General features: G+C 42.3%; 2 protein-coding genes across 2 annotated transcripts; both read right to left on the bottom strand.

Moving 5' to 3' along the window:
• Nucleotides 1-1,274: 1,274 nt before the first annotated feature.
• mipb (major intrinsic protein of lens fiber b) lies at nucleotides 1,275-2,575 on the bottom strand. The gene is made up of 4 exons (XM_069659732.1): nucleotides 2,216-2,575; nucleotides 1,826-1,990; nucleotides 1,548-1,628; nucleotides 1,275-1,460 (listed from the first exon to the last, which is right to left on the bottom strand). Exons 1-4 carry the CDS (start codon nucleotides 2,573-2,575, stop codon nucleotides 1,275-1,277), a joined length of 792 nt encoding a protein of 263 aa, XP_069515833.1.
• Nucleotides 2,576-6,376: 3,801 nt separating this feature from the next.
• Nucleotides 6,377-11,165, bottom strand: LOC138590270 (aquaporin-4). The gene is made up of 6 exons (XM_069660883.1): nucleotides 11,151-11,165; nucleotides 10,429-10,620; nucleotides 9,042-9,203; nucleotides 8,781-8,945; nucleotides 8,093-8,173; nucleotides 6,377-6,592 (listed from the first exon to the last, which is right to left on the bottom strand). The coding sequence occupies exons 1-6, from the start codon at nucleotides 11,163-11,165 to the stop codon at nucleotides 6,377-6,379; spliced, it is 831 nt and encodes a 276-aa protein (XP_069516984.1).
• Between the last annotated feature and the right edge of the window lie 4,694 nt (nucleotides 11,166-15,859).

The following is a 15,859-nucleotide window of genomic DNA, read 5'->3' as shown; positions in this document are numbered from 1 at the left end:
TTCAAATTTTCCTCCATGCTCAGCAGCTGCACAAAATGCAGAATTTACAAGAACAAAAATGACCCAAAGCATGTACCAAGTTTTTTATGTTTATTTTCATTGAAATGTTTATTGAAACACCTTGTGCTCCCAGTAAGGATCAAATAATAAAAGGAGACTCAATGTAAAGCTTGCACATCTGGTCTGCAGTGAACAGAACTACTATCAAAGTCTGGGATACAACATTTCCTTTTGATTGCGCTGGTTCGGAACAAAGAAGCAGATGATTTATGTAAAAATGAATATCATAGCAAATACCACAGTGAGGGGAGGAGAAATGATCATGTCTTTAAAACTGCTGACAAATGAACACAGTTAATGGTACGAAACAGGAGAGCGGTAATGCAAATAAACTGAAATAAAAAGTACTGTATCTGCAATCTTGATCACACACATACACACATATACTTGCAAACAAGCTCATACGCACAGGCAGGCGCACACACATGCACACGCTCACTCTCACACATATGTACTGCAGAAGTGTCCACACACACAAACAAACCCACAGATAAAATGTAGTGGTTGAAAATAGTGAAACCCTGGTAAAATCTAATGGTATCATACATCCACGTCTTGTGTCTGAAGTGCAGAAAACAAAATGAACCTAAAAAAACAAAACTAAAATGTAGATAAATTCAGATGAATAATGAAAAGCATGCCCATCTTCACTGGTCTAACCCAACTTGAAACGACCACAAACCCAGAGTGTTGCCCTCTCTAGCCTACCCAAACCCCAACCCCCATCCCTCTAACTCCACCCTCACCTGCCCCATGCCCTCTTACCCTTCTTATATCATACCCACATCCCTGCATAAAAACCCTCATCCTGCCCCCAACTTTCCACCACCTGCCTCCTCAAGCCTCTCTGCTCTATTTCAGGATCCTGATGAAGGCCTGGCTGGGAGGAGGAAGCAGGCGGGCGTGGGGAGACGAGGCAGCTGCTGGTTCAGGTTCTGGTCACCACTTATAAAAAAAAAATACAATGTCCAGTTCAGAATACAGAGTGAGGACTTTGGGGGTAGAGGAGTCTTGTTGTGTGTTCAGGTTTGTGTCGGTTTTTACAGTGGAATAATCGTGTGTTAGTCTAGATGTGAATATTTGGGTTAGTCTTGTGCGATGTTGTGTGGAGGCATGGGGGGGCGGGGGGACAAAAGTGGAGGTGGGACTGGCGTAGCTCAGGGCCCTTGTCCCTCATCCCACGGCCCCAGTCGGAGAAAGGGAGCAGGGCGGGTTTATAGGGCTTGCGTCTTGAGCTCGATGGGCTCCCCGCGGGTGTCCTGCTGGGTCTCGCTCTCAGGGGGCCGGCTGCCCTTCAGTGTGGCGAGGCGCTCGGACAGACCCCTCATGCGTGGGAACAGCATGAAATCATACAGGAGGGCACCCATGGCACCTCCTATCATAGGCCCAACCCAGTACACCTGCAGGCAGAGAGCAACAGCTTTAACATTTAAAAGTTCACACAGTTGTTGGGTGACTTATTTTCTTTGTGTGGTTGCAGGTCTTACCCAGTGGTTGATGAAGTTCCTGAAGAGCACAGCAGGGGCGAAGGACCTGGCAGGGTTCATCCCAGCACCGGTGTAGTACATCTGAAACACAAGTTACTCTCTTGTTACGGTAACGGTTGTTATATTATTAATTAATATTGGACAGTGAAAGAATCGTGTGTCTTTAGACTGCTTAGGCGTTGTGTTCAGATTAATCCTCCTCCATCTCAGCCTCCTGAAACGTCCTCCATCACAGCTCCAGATTTCCATCACAATATCTGTGTTTCCATGTGTCTCACCCCCATGAGATGTCCAATGGTGACGGAGAAGCCAATGGAGAGGGCAGCAGATCCCAAGCGTCCATTTCTCCTCTCGTCGGTCACAGCGAAGATGCAAACCACGAGCTGCATGGTGAGGAAAACCTCCACAGTGGTGGCCATTCCAAGGCTGATACCAGGCTGCAGCTGGAGATACACAAGTGGAAAAAAACATGTTCGCTTAAGTCAAAGAGTTTACTACTAGTTTAGAGCTACTGGGAGGGATTAAATATTATTTGGTTTTTGGTCGCTCAGGTATCTAAACTGATACCACTATTTGAATCCCATGGATGAAACCAGCCCAAAAACTTCTACCTCACCTCTCCCAACATTGCTTTACTTGTTTCATACAACATCCATCTTTGTTCTTACCGTGTTCATTGCCATGTTGCCCCTCATGTTGCCGGGTGTGACCCCGTACAGCACAGCAGCCCCGGCCACAGCACCCAGGCACTGTGCGGCCATGTAGAAAATGGCACGGAAAAGAGACATCTGTGAGCCGACAAGGTAGGCGAAGGTGACAGCAGGGTTAATGTGGCCGCCGCTGATGTGGCCGATGGACTGGATGAGGGTGGCAGCTGCTAGCCCAAAGCACAGGGCCACATGGAGGACATGATGAGGCCCAGTGGTCCAGCGCAGGGCTGCACCCATGCCGAAAAATACAAAGAACATGGTCCCGAAGAACTCTGCGAAGACCGCCCGCCAAAAATTCATGGACCGAAACTCCCACATGGTGACTGTTCACTTGAGTTTCTCCACCAGATGAAGAAGGTTCTCTAAGAATAAATCAGGGTGAGTCTAGAAAGGGTAAATTTGTACCTTGAACGGTCCTCGTCAAGTGCCAAAAATAACAAATAAAGGATCTCCCTCTTGAGGTCAGCTCACTCAGCTGACAGAAAAAAAAAATCAAAGAATCTGTTCAGAGACAAAACAGAATGTCAACAGACACATCCACGCAACAAAGTCAACTCAGCTGCGTTTGCTTGCCACCCCTGTCCACCTGTCGCAAAGACATAGGTGTGATGTAATGTGGGAGTGTGGGTGGAGGTCTCAAGTGGGATGAGCTGTCAAGAGGAGGTGTGCATCAATGCTAAACGGGGTGTTTCTAAAGTAGAGACGGGGATAGACAGAGTGTCTGGTGGACCTTTTAGCCTCTCTGACGGAGGGGAGAGGGCCAGACAGGGGCTTTATAATACCCCCCCAGGGGCCCCAGGTGACGACATAATCCCCCTGTAGGGCCAAAGGCGGGGGGCGGCAGTGCTGGACACCCTTAACTAAACAAACTTAACCCCTCTGTTGCCCCCCCATAACAAGCCGAGGCCCAATGAGAGATGGTGTATCAGAGAAGAGAAACAGATAAAACGAGAATGAGTGTAAATCAGCGAGTGGGAGGAGAGATTGGGGATAAAGAGACAACAGGAAGTGTTGCGTCTTACATTCAGGGGGGGAGAAGGAGGAACAGCCTGCTGGAGAAGGGCAGCTGGAGCTGAGGGGAGAAAGTTTTCTTTGGGGCATATGTCATCTGTTGACATATCATAACTGTCATAATCAGGGGACACAAATGCTGATGGACAAGGACGCAAAACACACATGCATGCACAAAGACACACACACACACATACACGTATACACACACATGCAGATAATACAGTTGGGGCCCCGGACGGAAGTGCCCAAAGCTTACAGCGCTGAACTGACCCATACATTGAAATGCCTGACCCTGTGAAACCATTGTCTGTAGCAGGCATGAGGGCGACGTATGGACAAGAGGGAAGACAAAAATATATATTAAACTAAAGCGGAGAGGTAGCAGCTAGCAAAAGCATATACTTGATGCTAAAGCTAAAGAGTGCTATCACATGTATGGCTACTGTTAATGTAATGTAGTGAAACTGGAGACTTGTGGCGGCAGTTGTTTCAGAGGTGATTATGAACATTTAGACCTGAACTTGACTTTGCAATCTGACAAGCACATGCAAGAAAGAAAAACAACAGTGGAGAAAGTGTTAAAAATCAAAAGCAGCGGATAAACAGAAATTGATATAACACAGCAGATTGTGTCTTGTGTTGTGACCGGGGCTTCGAGGAGGTTGGCATTGTGTGAGAGTGCGTTTTGGCGTTTGTGCGTGCTGCAGGACGCCTAAGGTACGACCAAAGCCCTGAAAGTTCTGCGTATGTGTGGAGCCGGGGAAAGGGAGAGGTGCAGCAGGGCTGACAGGTCGAGAGCCATCGCTGTTGGTGGTTGTTGGGGGTGAGTGGTTTGGGGGGGCTAGAGAGGAGAGGCAGGGGGGGGGTGATGAAAGCAGAACGCTGAGCTGGCCATTTTAACACCCTTTTATACATGTTAGAAAGAACACACACAATGCAAATTGCTGGCAGCACTGTGGCAGTTATAGCTATTGTGTACCTTGTGAGTGAGTGTGTGTGTGTGCATACTTTATGTATGAGTATGCGTGCACTGGGCATGTGTGTATTCAAATCACACAGCTGCAGTTATACTGAATGTTAGCATGGTTTTATTTACATACACACATACAGAGAGTTTTCCTTTCAGAATTCATATTAATAAATAATAAATATACTGTTTATTACAATAAATATTGATTTAAGGGTCAGTTCATCCAAGTGACAAAACAAATATATTTGATTAATTTAGCAATAATGGGTAAATACTGGAATGGACGCAGCAATCAAATCTAAAAGGCTAGATACCACTTGAAGAGTTCTTTTGTAATTCGGATGACCTGACCCGATCAATTACATGCAAAACATATTTTAAGACAAGACAACATGGCAACTTAAACCAAAAACACACAAATATAAACAAAGGTTTCATAAAGACATGTCGTATCGTCTCTCAGAAACCCCAAACACAAATATACCTACACACACACACGTACGCTCATTTATCCTTTTTAAAGTACAAAGCTTATTCCCACTGAAGGTGTTCCTTCTGTAGAGCCATTACGGAGGTATGAAGGCCCATTTGATTGTGAATAGGAGACAGACACACACAGGCATATACTGTTTATGAGAGAGATGTTAAGCAAATTGAGAGCATCATTGAACCGAGGGTGCAGGGCCTCTTTAGCATTTCAAACAGAGGATGAAACTGAATAATATGAGGAGACACGAGGGTGTTTTTCAGCACAGTTTCAATGAGTGTCCATTAGAAATTCTAATGATGTGCAAATGTGAAGTAACAAAACTGAGTGTCAGAATATTGGCTACACCTTTACATTCACTAATGACAGGCAGCGGGGACCTCAAAGGTCACTCTCAGCCCATTTAAAATGCAGCTTCCACTGATGTCACGACAAGCAACAGAGACCTCAAATTGTTATTACTTTAAAGGTGAGACTATTATTTTGAAAGAAAAAAATGAGACAGTAATTATCCGAGAAACAAAGAAATCGAAATGTTAAACATACCCTTTAATCAACTAACTAATAACTACTCATTTAGTCTGGAATGATTAGTAGCTTTTGGTGGCTACATTTACTAAGAACGTTATCATCAAAAGCTAAATTTGTCTAATTTTAAACTATTTTTGTTCACTCCCTTTGGTTGAGGATTCAGTAGAGGCGTGAAGTAAAAAAATAAATTACCCACATTTTCAGCTACAGTTAAATGAGTCAAGTATTTCCATTTTGTACTTCATGTGTCCTCCACTATGTTTTATAGAGAAATACTTTACTTTCTTTCTCAACCACATTTGTCTTTCAACTGTATTGAGCCCACTATTGATTTTAACTCTACATTCAACTCATAAAATATGTCTGTTTTGGGGGTAGAAGCCTTGTATTTCTTTGTTCCAGCTCAGTAACACACTGACTATTGGACAATATTCAAAGCAGAGCTTGCAGTCCCTCATCTCACCATGTGGTAAATCTGGCACCTTAAACTTTGGGGATTTTCATGCTGATGTTTATTCATCAGTAACATCACAATCTGACATGAACTATTCTTTACTTCAGTGCATTTAAATGTGTGATTCAGGACTTATGTTTAAAATAGAAAAATAATGTACTTTACATTTATTTGCCCGGCTCTTAAATCTAAAGTAATACTTCATAATCCTGAGACCAGATGTCCATAATTGGGAATTTATCCAAAGTTGTTGATAAATAATTCATTCAAAATGCCAAACATTAACTGCTTACAACTTCTAAAATATGAGGATGTATGTGTTTTATATCATCATAAATATGATATCTCTTAGTTGTAAACTGTTTGTAGACCTAAACGAGACATCTCAAAACATCATCCTAGGCTCTAGGAGACGGCAGATTGGTGTCTTGCTCAAAAACACCAGACAAAGCTGGTATAGAGTATTGTTCAATAGCTGCACTGCCTGAGCTACAACCACCTTTTTTTTGTAAAAGGGCTTTAATCTCAAAACAATCAACCTGTCCATTTTTGACAAGTATAACTTGCACAGCTACTCTCTTGCCTCTGGTCTTTACCACTGATCTACATGACCTGCACACCATGCATCTTCGCTGTCATATTGCAGCATGTTTCCATGTATCATCAGTTGTTCTCCTGCTTGTTGGCCTGCTTTGCTCTCATGGCGTTCTGTGTGACGGTGGACAGTGATGATCCGGTCATGCTGGTCGTCTCCACAATCTCGATGTCCTTACAGGTCAGACAGGCCACCAGCTTCTGGCGAGACGCACTGCGTGCAAAGAAGAACTCGTGGGACACTCCAGCTAGTATAGCACCAAGAACCGGTCCGATCCAATAAACCTGAGGGTGGGCATGAGAGAAACAGGATAGAATGAGAGGAGATAGAGGAATACTTTCACTTAATCTGGATAATCCAAGAAGAAAAGACAACAAATAGGGGCAACGCACTGAGGCAACGTTAATATTGGCCGTGTTGAAACAATATTATGTACTCCAAAATCAGGCTTGCGTTCTTATTATATAGATTATACTTAAGTCAAGTTCAAGGAGTGGCTGTGGCTTAGCAGATAAAGCAGGTTGTCCAACTATTGCTAGACTAGCAGTTTGTTCCCCGGCTCTTGCAATCTTTGTTTGGTAGTGTCCCGAAGCAAGATATTGAACAGCAAATTGCATAGCCTTTGGGGTGGGAATGTGTTAGTTGATTAGGTGCTTTGCATTGCAGAAGTCATTAGTGTAAGAATGTGTGAATATTGACGGGTAGCGTGAAGTAATTTCAGTGGTTGTAAGACCAGAAAGGCGCTGCTTTGATTGGCTGTTGGTTCAAATCCCCCGAAGGGTTCAATATAAATCTGGGGGGCTGTTACTTGTGAGGTAATTAATGGAAGAGGAGAGACAAAGACTGTTTCCCTATAATGTTTACCTTCTATTGGAAGTATTGCTAGATTTACCTCATTGGGCCTTGAAAAGTTTTTTTTAAATGGCAAAAAAACCCTTTGGAACAGCTAACAACTTATACATCTGAAAAATGTAACAGCTGAATACAACTTTTTTGTAGGTCTCAGACCAAAACACTCAGAAACCTTTTTTTAATGTGTAAAATATTAATCAGAAAGCAAATAAAGCCGCTTCATCTGTTAGATAAATGCATGGGGGAAAAAAGTACATTTCCTGCTGATGTGAGGTTAAAGTGTAAAAGATCACAAAATGAAAACACTCAAGTAAAGTACCTTAAATGTACTTCCATTGTAATGTACTGCCCCCCTCCAGTGAAAATCAAGTGTTTAACCTTGTAAACATCTCCATGTGATGTTTTTCACGTGCTACAAGACATATCAGGGACAACATCAGCAGTCATCTCCACGGCTGGGCCTGTCTGCTTTTAAACTGCAGTGTACCAAGGACAGGCTGAACAACACGTTTTCAGATTGGCAGGTTTGAGACGTCACAAACCTAAGGAGGCAATCCCGTTAATGGACGGGGTGACGCTATGGGTATCATTATGTGTAACCTATGGCAACCACCTCAGCGATGCGCGAGACAGCTGTTAACGTTATTACTACGAATGACTAAATTTCAAGCTAGCTAAGTTTCAACAAGTTGCCACTAAATGATGGCAGAGACGTGTTTTGTTTTCACGACAGAGGGGCCGGTTGGACATATGCATAGTGGGCGGGGACTATGCAGATTCAGGAACAGATTCAGGAGGGAGAAGGAGGATTTTTACAAGGTAATTAAACATATTCTGCAGAAAAAACATCAGACCCCTTTTACTATTTTAAGCATTTTATATGTTTTAAAACATGACTGGAGCTGCTCTTTAATTTTAAGTCTCTCTCTCACCCAGTGGTTTTCCCAGAAGCCAGTGATGATGGCCGGACCCAAAGAACGTGCGGGATTCATACTCCCACCAGAGAACCGTGCCTGAAACACAAACAACACTTCTATTTATCTTTAAATAAACAGGTGTAAAGAGCTACTCAAAAAAATAACTAAGTCGCAATCTCTCTGTACTCTTAAGTGATTGGTAGTCCACTCATTTAACACTTAGTTGGGGCTGCAATTGTTTTCTTATGTTCAGTGTTCTGCAATTGAACTATTTGAGGTAATTCACTTATTTAATTGGCCTCCTTATTCGCACCTACACTCAGAAGGTTTATAGGATACAAATGAAAGTATCCTGGACAAACAGTGTTTGACAATGTGCACTGTACTAAGCCAACATGTCTGCAAGTAGCTCACCTGCTTGGGCAAATAAGGTCTTATCACAGCGGCCCAGGTTTCCAACACAAGATCTACGGCATGTCATCTCCTCTCTCTAATTTTCTGTCTGTCTTCAGCTGTGTCAACTATCAGAGGCAAATAATAAGAGGCAAAAATTGAAATCCCCCCAAAAATGGTCAGGGATTGAAATGACCTACCTTCTGTGAGACACAAGTGTGTGTACCATTAAGTAATCAGCGTGGTCCGATGTGGTCACAAACTAACCTGGTCTGTTGCTTCAACAAGAGTGGTTAAGTGACCCTCTTACCCCTATTAGCACTCCTGCACTGTGTGCAAATCCAATGGCGAGGTTTCCAGGTTCTGGACTTTCCCTCCGTCTCTGAGCCTCCACCGAGAACACAGTGAAGACCAACTGGAAGGTGCACAAAACCTCTATGCCCAGAGCCTGCGCTGCATTCAGCTCTATAGGGACCTGAGGGAGGTTAAAGAGGAGCAGGAAAATTAATGAAGAAATCTTGTACAAAAGATGTATTATAGTCTTGTCTAAGGTAACCCACTGAAAATGTACCTTGTTGACAAAGTGATCTGCTGTGGCTTTGAGCGGCAGGGCCAGGTAGAGGGCCCCCGCTCCTAAAGAAGCCCCCAAACACTGTGCAACTATGTAAACAAGGGCCCGGAGGACATCCAGCCTCCGAGTGGCTAACAGAGACAGAGTCACTGCAGGGTTCACCTGATCAGAGGGCATAAACACACCATTATAGGCACCGTATGTCATGAATATTACTATTAAATAACACAAAAAAACAACTGGAGTGGTGGAAAGTACAGTAAGTGTACTTTTTAAATCTATTCTACGACATTTCAGGGGGAAATATTTTGCTTTTTACTGCCCGACATTTATCAGATAGCTTCAATTACTAGTGACTTTTCAGATTAGGATTTAATATGAAAAGTTTAACATACGGTTAGATTGTAAAATACAATGAACAGTTACTCCCAACCTTTTGGTGTGTGACCCCTAACACAAAAACAGAGTCAAGTTGTGGCCCCTTGACACACATGTCAGGTGTCCGTTGCCTAATCAAATTCCACCCCCTTGGCACCGACCCTAGTTTTGGAGAGCTCTTGACTGGCTAGTGGAGTAACACGGGTTGAGGTTGAAATCTTCACCCAGAGAATGGTACGCCGCTCATTAGGTCATATTTTCTAAGCTTTATACAGGCAAATAACTGTGCTGTCTTTGACAAATCACAAATAACTTGCACCTACATAAATCGAGGATTTTCCAACTGATTTCTAAATCTTTGCATGATTATTTGCAAATATATGGGCTTCTTTCCCTGCACCTGTAGCCATGTTCCTTGTCATACTGCCACAGGAGTTTGAAGTCTGCATCTGTAAACACTCCCCTTGGAAGGCCGTTTGGAGGGGAAGAGGACCATTACACCTCGAGCCCCAAAAGAAACGGGTCAACCTGGCCTCCACAGAAGCTCTCAAAGGGGCACGAATGAAGCTTATAAGTTCTTTAGAGGGCAACAAAAAAGAGATTTTCTTACACTGCTCAAAATAAATGTTTTCGAGGCCTGAAGGGGTAAATGGTGCAATTTTTGAAAACGCATAAAGACAGAGTAAAGAACACAGCTTTATGTAGCAGGTCCTATCTTGTGAACTTTTGGAGGGGACACAAGCCAAATTAAAGCATCTGACTGTAAATACAGTAGTTTAAACCAACAGTCAATAACATATTGATACACCAGTATTAACAATCTAATCATGTAATTTTTATGATAATATATCACTCACTGGTGCCCTAACGAGTACTCTTACTCTTAAATGCAGGACTTTTTAATGAAATGTGATGTTTTTGGTGCTATATATCTAAGTCCTACAACTACTGTGTTACCAGCATAAGTGTGATAAAACCAAATCATCATGTGTGACTATTAGAGTCTCACCTGTGCCCCGCTTATTTCTCCGAAACAGTGTGCCAGTGCAACAATCACCACTCCCACTGCCACAGCTGGGTACAGGGGTCCCACAGGGCCCTCTCCCGGGCCCGGCACTGAGGCACCCAGCACGGCGCTCACTAACACGAGCGTGCCGAGCAGCTCTGCCAGCATGGCACGCCAGAACTGCCGACTCCGTAGCTACACAGGAGAGGGCACATTGACAAAGATGGTATATATATAGGTCACCAGATATCTTTTTATTTTAAACTGAAAAAAACAGAACCCTAATGCTGGGATCTTTTTACAAAAAACACATTGAACTTATTGATATAAACACAATGCTATACCAGACAATAGGCTGGTGATTATGTTTCTCAAGACAGTCAATGTAAAAATCTTAGAAAATGTTAAAAAGATCATAAAAATAATTAAATATACAGAGAAGATAGTTACTCTAGCTCTATATCAAAAACAAACAAGTCAACAAGTCCATGTCATAAAACTGTAATACACTGTATTTGATGTGTTCTTGATAAAAATTGATTTAATTGCTGAAATTGTACCAACTTATAACACAAAATAACCATATGGCCTTTAACAAAGTGCTAGAATAGGTCAAACTACCGTGAAATACTAAATCAAAGCACTCCATTTTTTTTAAATCAACATTGCTTAAACTTGCAAATCATGAGGAATTGATACACAAGCCAACAAAATATGATGCTTACCTCACGCCACATCATTTCCAGCTAAATTAGTTTTTATCCTCGTTTTTTTTTTTTGCTCTCTGTCGTTTCTTCTGTCTGTCTGTCCGTCCGCGTAGCTGTCGGGGTCTGAGGGCTTCAGGGTCTCTGCTACATCCGTCATTAACTTGTAGAGCCTGAGAGGTCCTTTGATGAGAGCAGCCTCCCACCCCCCCTTTCAATCTCTTTCTCTCTCTCTCTCTCCTCACCCTCTCCTTACCCCACACCTCAGGCCCTATCAAGTCTTCCTCTGTACAAACATTAGCAAGTGCAAGCCCTTCAAATGTGTCTCTCCAAGGTTGTATGTATAACACCGACCCGATTTCCTTCCAACACATCCTATCGACCTTGAGCAATTTAATCCGTCTTCGGCAAACTAGCTGGAGCCTTTCACTTATCCTCAAACTCAAGTGATTGAGGCCACTTCAGAGGGTAGCACAATGGTCGAAACATTGCAGCGAGGACACAAAATGATATAACCACTTACAGAATGGAATGACATAACTTAATCACAATTACAAAGCACTGCAACTAAAGTTTAAGGTGAATGACAGAAGCATTAGTCAGCTTCAAGTGTTGTCTGTCGGTTGGGCACTAATACGAGAAAAAGTATCTTGTTGAAAATCAAAATGATTTACTATTGTGAGAAAATGTATGTAATAAAAATGATCCCATTTAAGGCATTTAGTAGCCTCAATATTTGCCAGATCTATAGCACACGTGTTTGCTAATTGCTTTATTCACTACATGTAGTATATTATTTCTCCAGGTTGTTGTTTCCATTACTTTAGTAGTTTACATCTCCTACCTCTTAGTCTTGTGTTTTCTGAGAACTATTAGGGCTACTAGGGCGTAGGACTTGGGGGGGGGAAAGGGGGGCTGAGTATGTAGGATTTGAGGAGGGCCCATTTAGATACTATAATTAAAAGCTGTGAACCCGGGGAGGGCCACATAGCAAAGGCATATATCAAAGATTGTAGTATTATCATCTTATTAAATGGCTGTTACTGGCTGCATAGATATGGGCCAGCCAGACAACTTCTCTACCTCCTAGGCAGCTGAGAAGGCCCATATCATTTATTGATAAGTTGAATTGGCTCATATTTATAGAACAGCAGAGACACCTAAAAGCAGTAGTTATTATGACGGTGAAGAAGGAAGTGACGTGACGTAGAATGAAGAGCCATTCAACTGGATCAGGTGGTAGATGGATGGGCCACACAAACACAGGACTCACCCAGGAGACAGGGGCTCATTCAATTCACCTGTGAGAACAAAAGTCCTAGTTGAATTATCTTAATTGATGAATGCCGCGTCCATCACATAACATGACTTTACTTACTTATATATTTTCATACATCTTTTTCTAAGTACTTCTTTAGGTCCAAGTGGGCAGTAGTGGCTGCAGGGAATTGTGCTTTGGAGAATTATAAGGGGGCTGGATTTTTCACTCAGCATCCCATAACAAATATTTTTACTACTCTAAAACAATATTTAGTTATCCCTAGTATATATTAAAATGACAGTTAGCAAATTAAGGCATGAACAATTAATTATGTGCATGCTACGCAACAGCACTCCACAGCTTCAGCTAGCTAGGCTGCCTGCTAGCTGTAGCTAAAGTTAGCTCAAAGAACACCACACATAACAGAAGTAGCTTACTTTAAGCTCTTGGCGCTAGTTTACATGTAAATGCTACTCGTTCAGACACTCCTTTTCATCATCATCCTCGCGGTTCTCGTTTTCCCCAATGTTTGGCTTCGCAATGTCTTCTTTTAGTTAGCATCCTCATTGCTTGAATTAGCATTCTTTGATTGGCGCCACCGACACTAACCTTCTCCACTTCCGGTCCATAATCCACGTATTTAACACACTAGAACTGAACTGAATTTGCTTATCAAACTTGCTTTATCAAACCGATTCGACACTTTCTTACTCTCGTACAAATTCTTAGACCAATGCTCTCAAAATAATACAACTCCACTAGTAGCCTTCAACAACTGCTAGAGTAACTTATGTTTATGTTGTCCCACATATATAATTAAAGTTGCACTGACACGAACCAACCAATCAAATTGCAGCAACATTTAACGGCCATGATCACTCATGTTACTCAAATGTAAATACATAAATAAAAAAATTGTATTATAATTTTTTTTTTTATAAAAATAGGATCCACATACATTTTTTATTGCATTAATATTCTTCTGTACAAAATTAGCGAGGAGAGGGTGGGCTTAGTGGGTGCTTAAGACCCTCTCATCCCCCCCTGTCAGTCCACCATTTTGGTCCAGAATGAAATATCTCAACAAATTACATACAATGTTTTGATGTTAACAAAAGTATAGTTTATCATCACCCTTATCCTTTAACATCATAACCCATACAACAGCATTACTTGTTTGTCTTTTTGTTTCCTGTTTGGCCGAACTGCGTTTCTGTGTCCTGAGCACCTGGCACCTATTACTGCTGCTCAACCTGATTTTCATATCAATTATAAGAGAAAGGGGCCATTAGTGAGCATAGAGGACCAGATCAACTGGAACAAACCACATCCTTTGCCTTGAAATTATCCATTGAGTCACATGTTGTACCTCAACATCTGATAAATATGAGATAATTATGACTCTTCCTTCAGTCTGTCTGTAATGCTTTATCTCCAAGAGATAAATGAGGTTTGAAGTGAGATAGAGAGGCTTTCCATTTACTGCAGACAAAGACATACATCGGTATTGAATTGTGTTATATTGACACTCAAACACGTCTTCCCACCCTCCTTTTATTCCTCACACAAACTACTTGTGAGGTCCTGCTCTGATCACCATGGGGACACACTCTTTCATGATGCTGTTGCCATAGCGCCTATTGTGATGCTGCATCTGTGCACGCTTTTATTTTCAGTCTTTGATATCGAACAGACACGCATGTTGTGAAGACGTTTTGTAAAACAGACAGAATTCCTCTGTTTAGGTAAAAAGATGCAACAAGTAGGAATCATGGCGGCTTTTCAACATATGGATATAATACCGATGTTAGAGGCAGCTGACGTGATTTCTAGGAGATTTTTAGCATCAAAACAGATTCTCCTGACCCTCCAGGCTTCAGGGGCCCTCAACCTGGCGGACTGAGTCCAGAATGAACTGGTTGCAGGGTTTGAGGGGGGATGTGGGGCTCTGGTGTGCCCCCATTATGCCGTGGATTACCCCCTCCTCTCCACAGCAACTGTTTAACTGTTATCCCCCCTTTTGTGGGGCTAAGCCCGACTGTGTGGAGCGGGCCGGGCGGGGGGCACACTGGAACCCGCTGGCGTGGGGAGTTTTCAGCCCCCTCCGCCCAGAGTGCTGACACTGACACAATTTCACACACACAAATATACACACACACACACTCAAGCCAAAGTGCCAGCTCAGGGAATTGAGAGCGTGATAGAGTGCAAAAGGAGAGGGACAGATGCATTAAAAGACAATACACACATTATTTTATTTCTCTTATATTAAGTTTCTTAATATGTGTTTTAACGATGCTTTGTAGATTTGATTGTACGATGTAAGGGTGTGTGAGTGTGTCGCACTTGAGTCTTTACCTCTGAAGAGCAGCTGGGAGTGATGGCAGGATGTTCCCAGCAGCATGTGCCTCAGACAGGACTCTCCAGGGAGCTGCAGAGCCCCGCCCACATACTTCAGCATATTTCCATCATAGTTAAGTGCTCATTTTCACCCTTTGATCTGAATAAGCACACTGGCCTTGTCTTGTGGTATACAGTGAGTTGTTATACAGGTATGAGGTAAGCAGGTGGCGTTTTTAAGGAACGTGTGAGATCCTCTTGAAAATGTTCACCTGCCAAAAAATCTTTTTAAAAGAGGCACCGTGTTATCAGGTAAAGTTACAGTGCACAATTTATTAATTTCTATAAACATTTAACTTATACTAGTGTTTCATACGAGTGAATGATACTGAGTCATAGTTGAGAGATACTCAACCCCTTCATTAAGATGGATTTTCATTCAGTTACACAAGAAAATATCCAAAAGTTGTCCATCTTTCTTATTGGGTTATTAACAATATTACACACTGTTAATCAGGTTGTTTAAGAGAGATATATACACGTTAACATAACATTCATTTATATTCATTCCTTGTGTTGCAATTAAGGATTTATTTGTTACAGACCAATCTGCCAATTGTTGTCCTTGATATTTAATTTTTGTTAGAAAAATTGAGACAAAGAGATATTGGAACAAGATTAATCAATTGGCAAAAAAGATGCATAATTTCTGTAGCAGCCCCGGCAATGCCATATATGGTCAAAATGCAATAGTTGTTTTAATTTGATGTATATTTGACCTCATTCATACCAGTTTTTATTCATATTATACCTCTTAAATGTCACTGGATCCGCTCCTGAAAGATTATTAGCTGTATGCAGCTAGGAGGGGTTGAAGCCTATCCCAGCATGCACCTGGCAAGTTGGCATGGTACACCCCAACGAAGTCACCAGCCTATCCAATTCCAAGGAACACAGCAAGACACGTGAGTTATGAGCAGTTTAGAGCTGCCAAATCATCTGCTGCCGCATGCCCTTTGAACTGTGGGAGGAAACGGCATCACATGAGCACATCCTCAAATATAAGAGAACACTAGAGAGCACAAAAAAAAAGATTCAGCTACAAGGCCAAAGAGAAGTAATACTTTCT

Source organism: Semicossyphus pulcher, unplaced genomic scaffold (genome assembly GCF_022749685.1).
Source record: "Semicossyphus pulcher isolate SPU_LCO1_2020_fin unplaced genomic scaffold, fSemPul1.0.p SCAF_13, whole genome shotgun sequence".
NCBI classification, from domain to species: Eukaryota; Metazoa; Chordata; class Actinopteri; order Labriformes; family Labridae; genus Semicossyphus; species Semicossyphus pulcher.
The sequence above is the reverse complement of the archived record's forward strand: the minus strand, read 5'-3'. Positions and strand labels throughout refer to the sequence as shown.

Excerpts from the sequence above, each read along its gene's own strand:
- LOC138590270 (XM_069660883.1), bottom strand. Across the intron at positions 9,204-10,428 it reads GAGAAATAAGCGGGGCACAG|GTGAACCCTGCAGTGACTCT; the intron begins GTGAGACTCTAA and ends CCCTCTGATCAG. Across the intron at positions 8,946-9,041 it reads CAGATCACTTTGTCAACAAG|GTCCCTATAGAGCTGAATGC; the intron begins GTACATTTTCAG and ends AACCTCCCTCAG.
- mipb (XM_069659732.1), bottom strand. The coding sequence starts at position 2,575 with ATGTGGGAGTTTCGGTCCATGAATTTTTGGCGGGCGGTCTTCGCAGAG. Across the intron at positions 1,991-2,215 it reads GCAACATGGCAATGAACACG|CTGCAGCCTGGTATCAGCCT; the intron begins GTAAGAACAAAG and ends GTGTATCTCCAG. Across the intron at positions 1,461-1,547 it reads GGAACTTCATCAACCACTGG|GTGTACTGGGTTGGGCCTAT; the intron begins GTAAGACCTGCA and ends CTCTGCCTGCAG.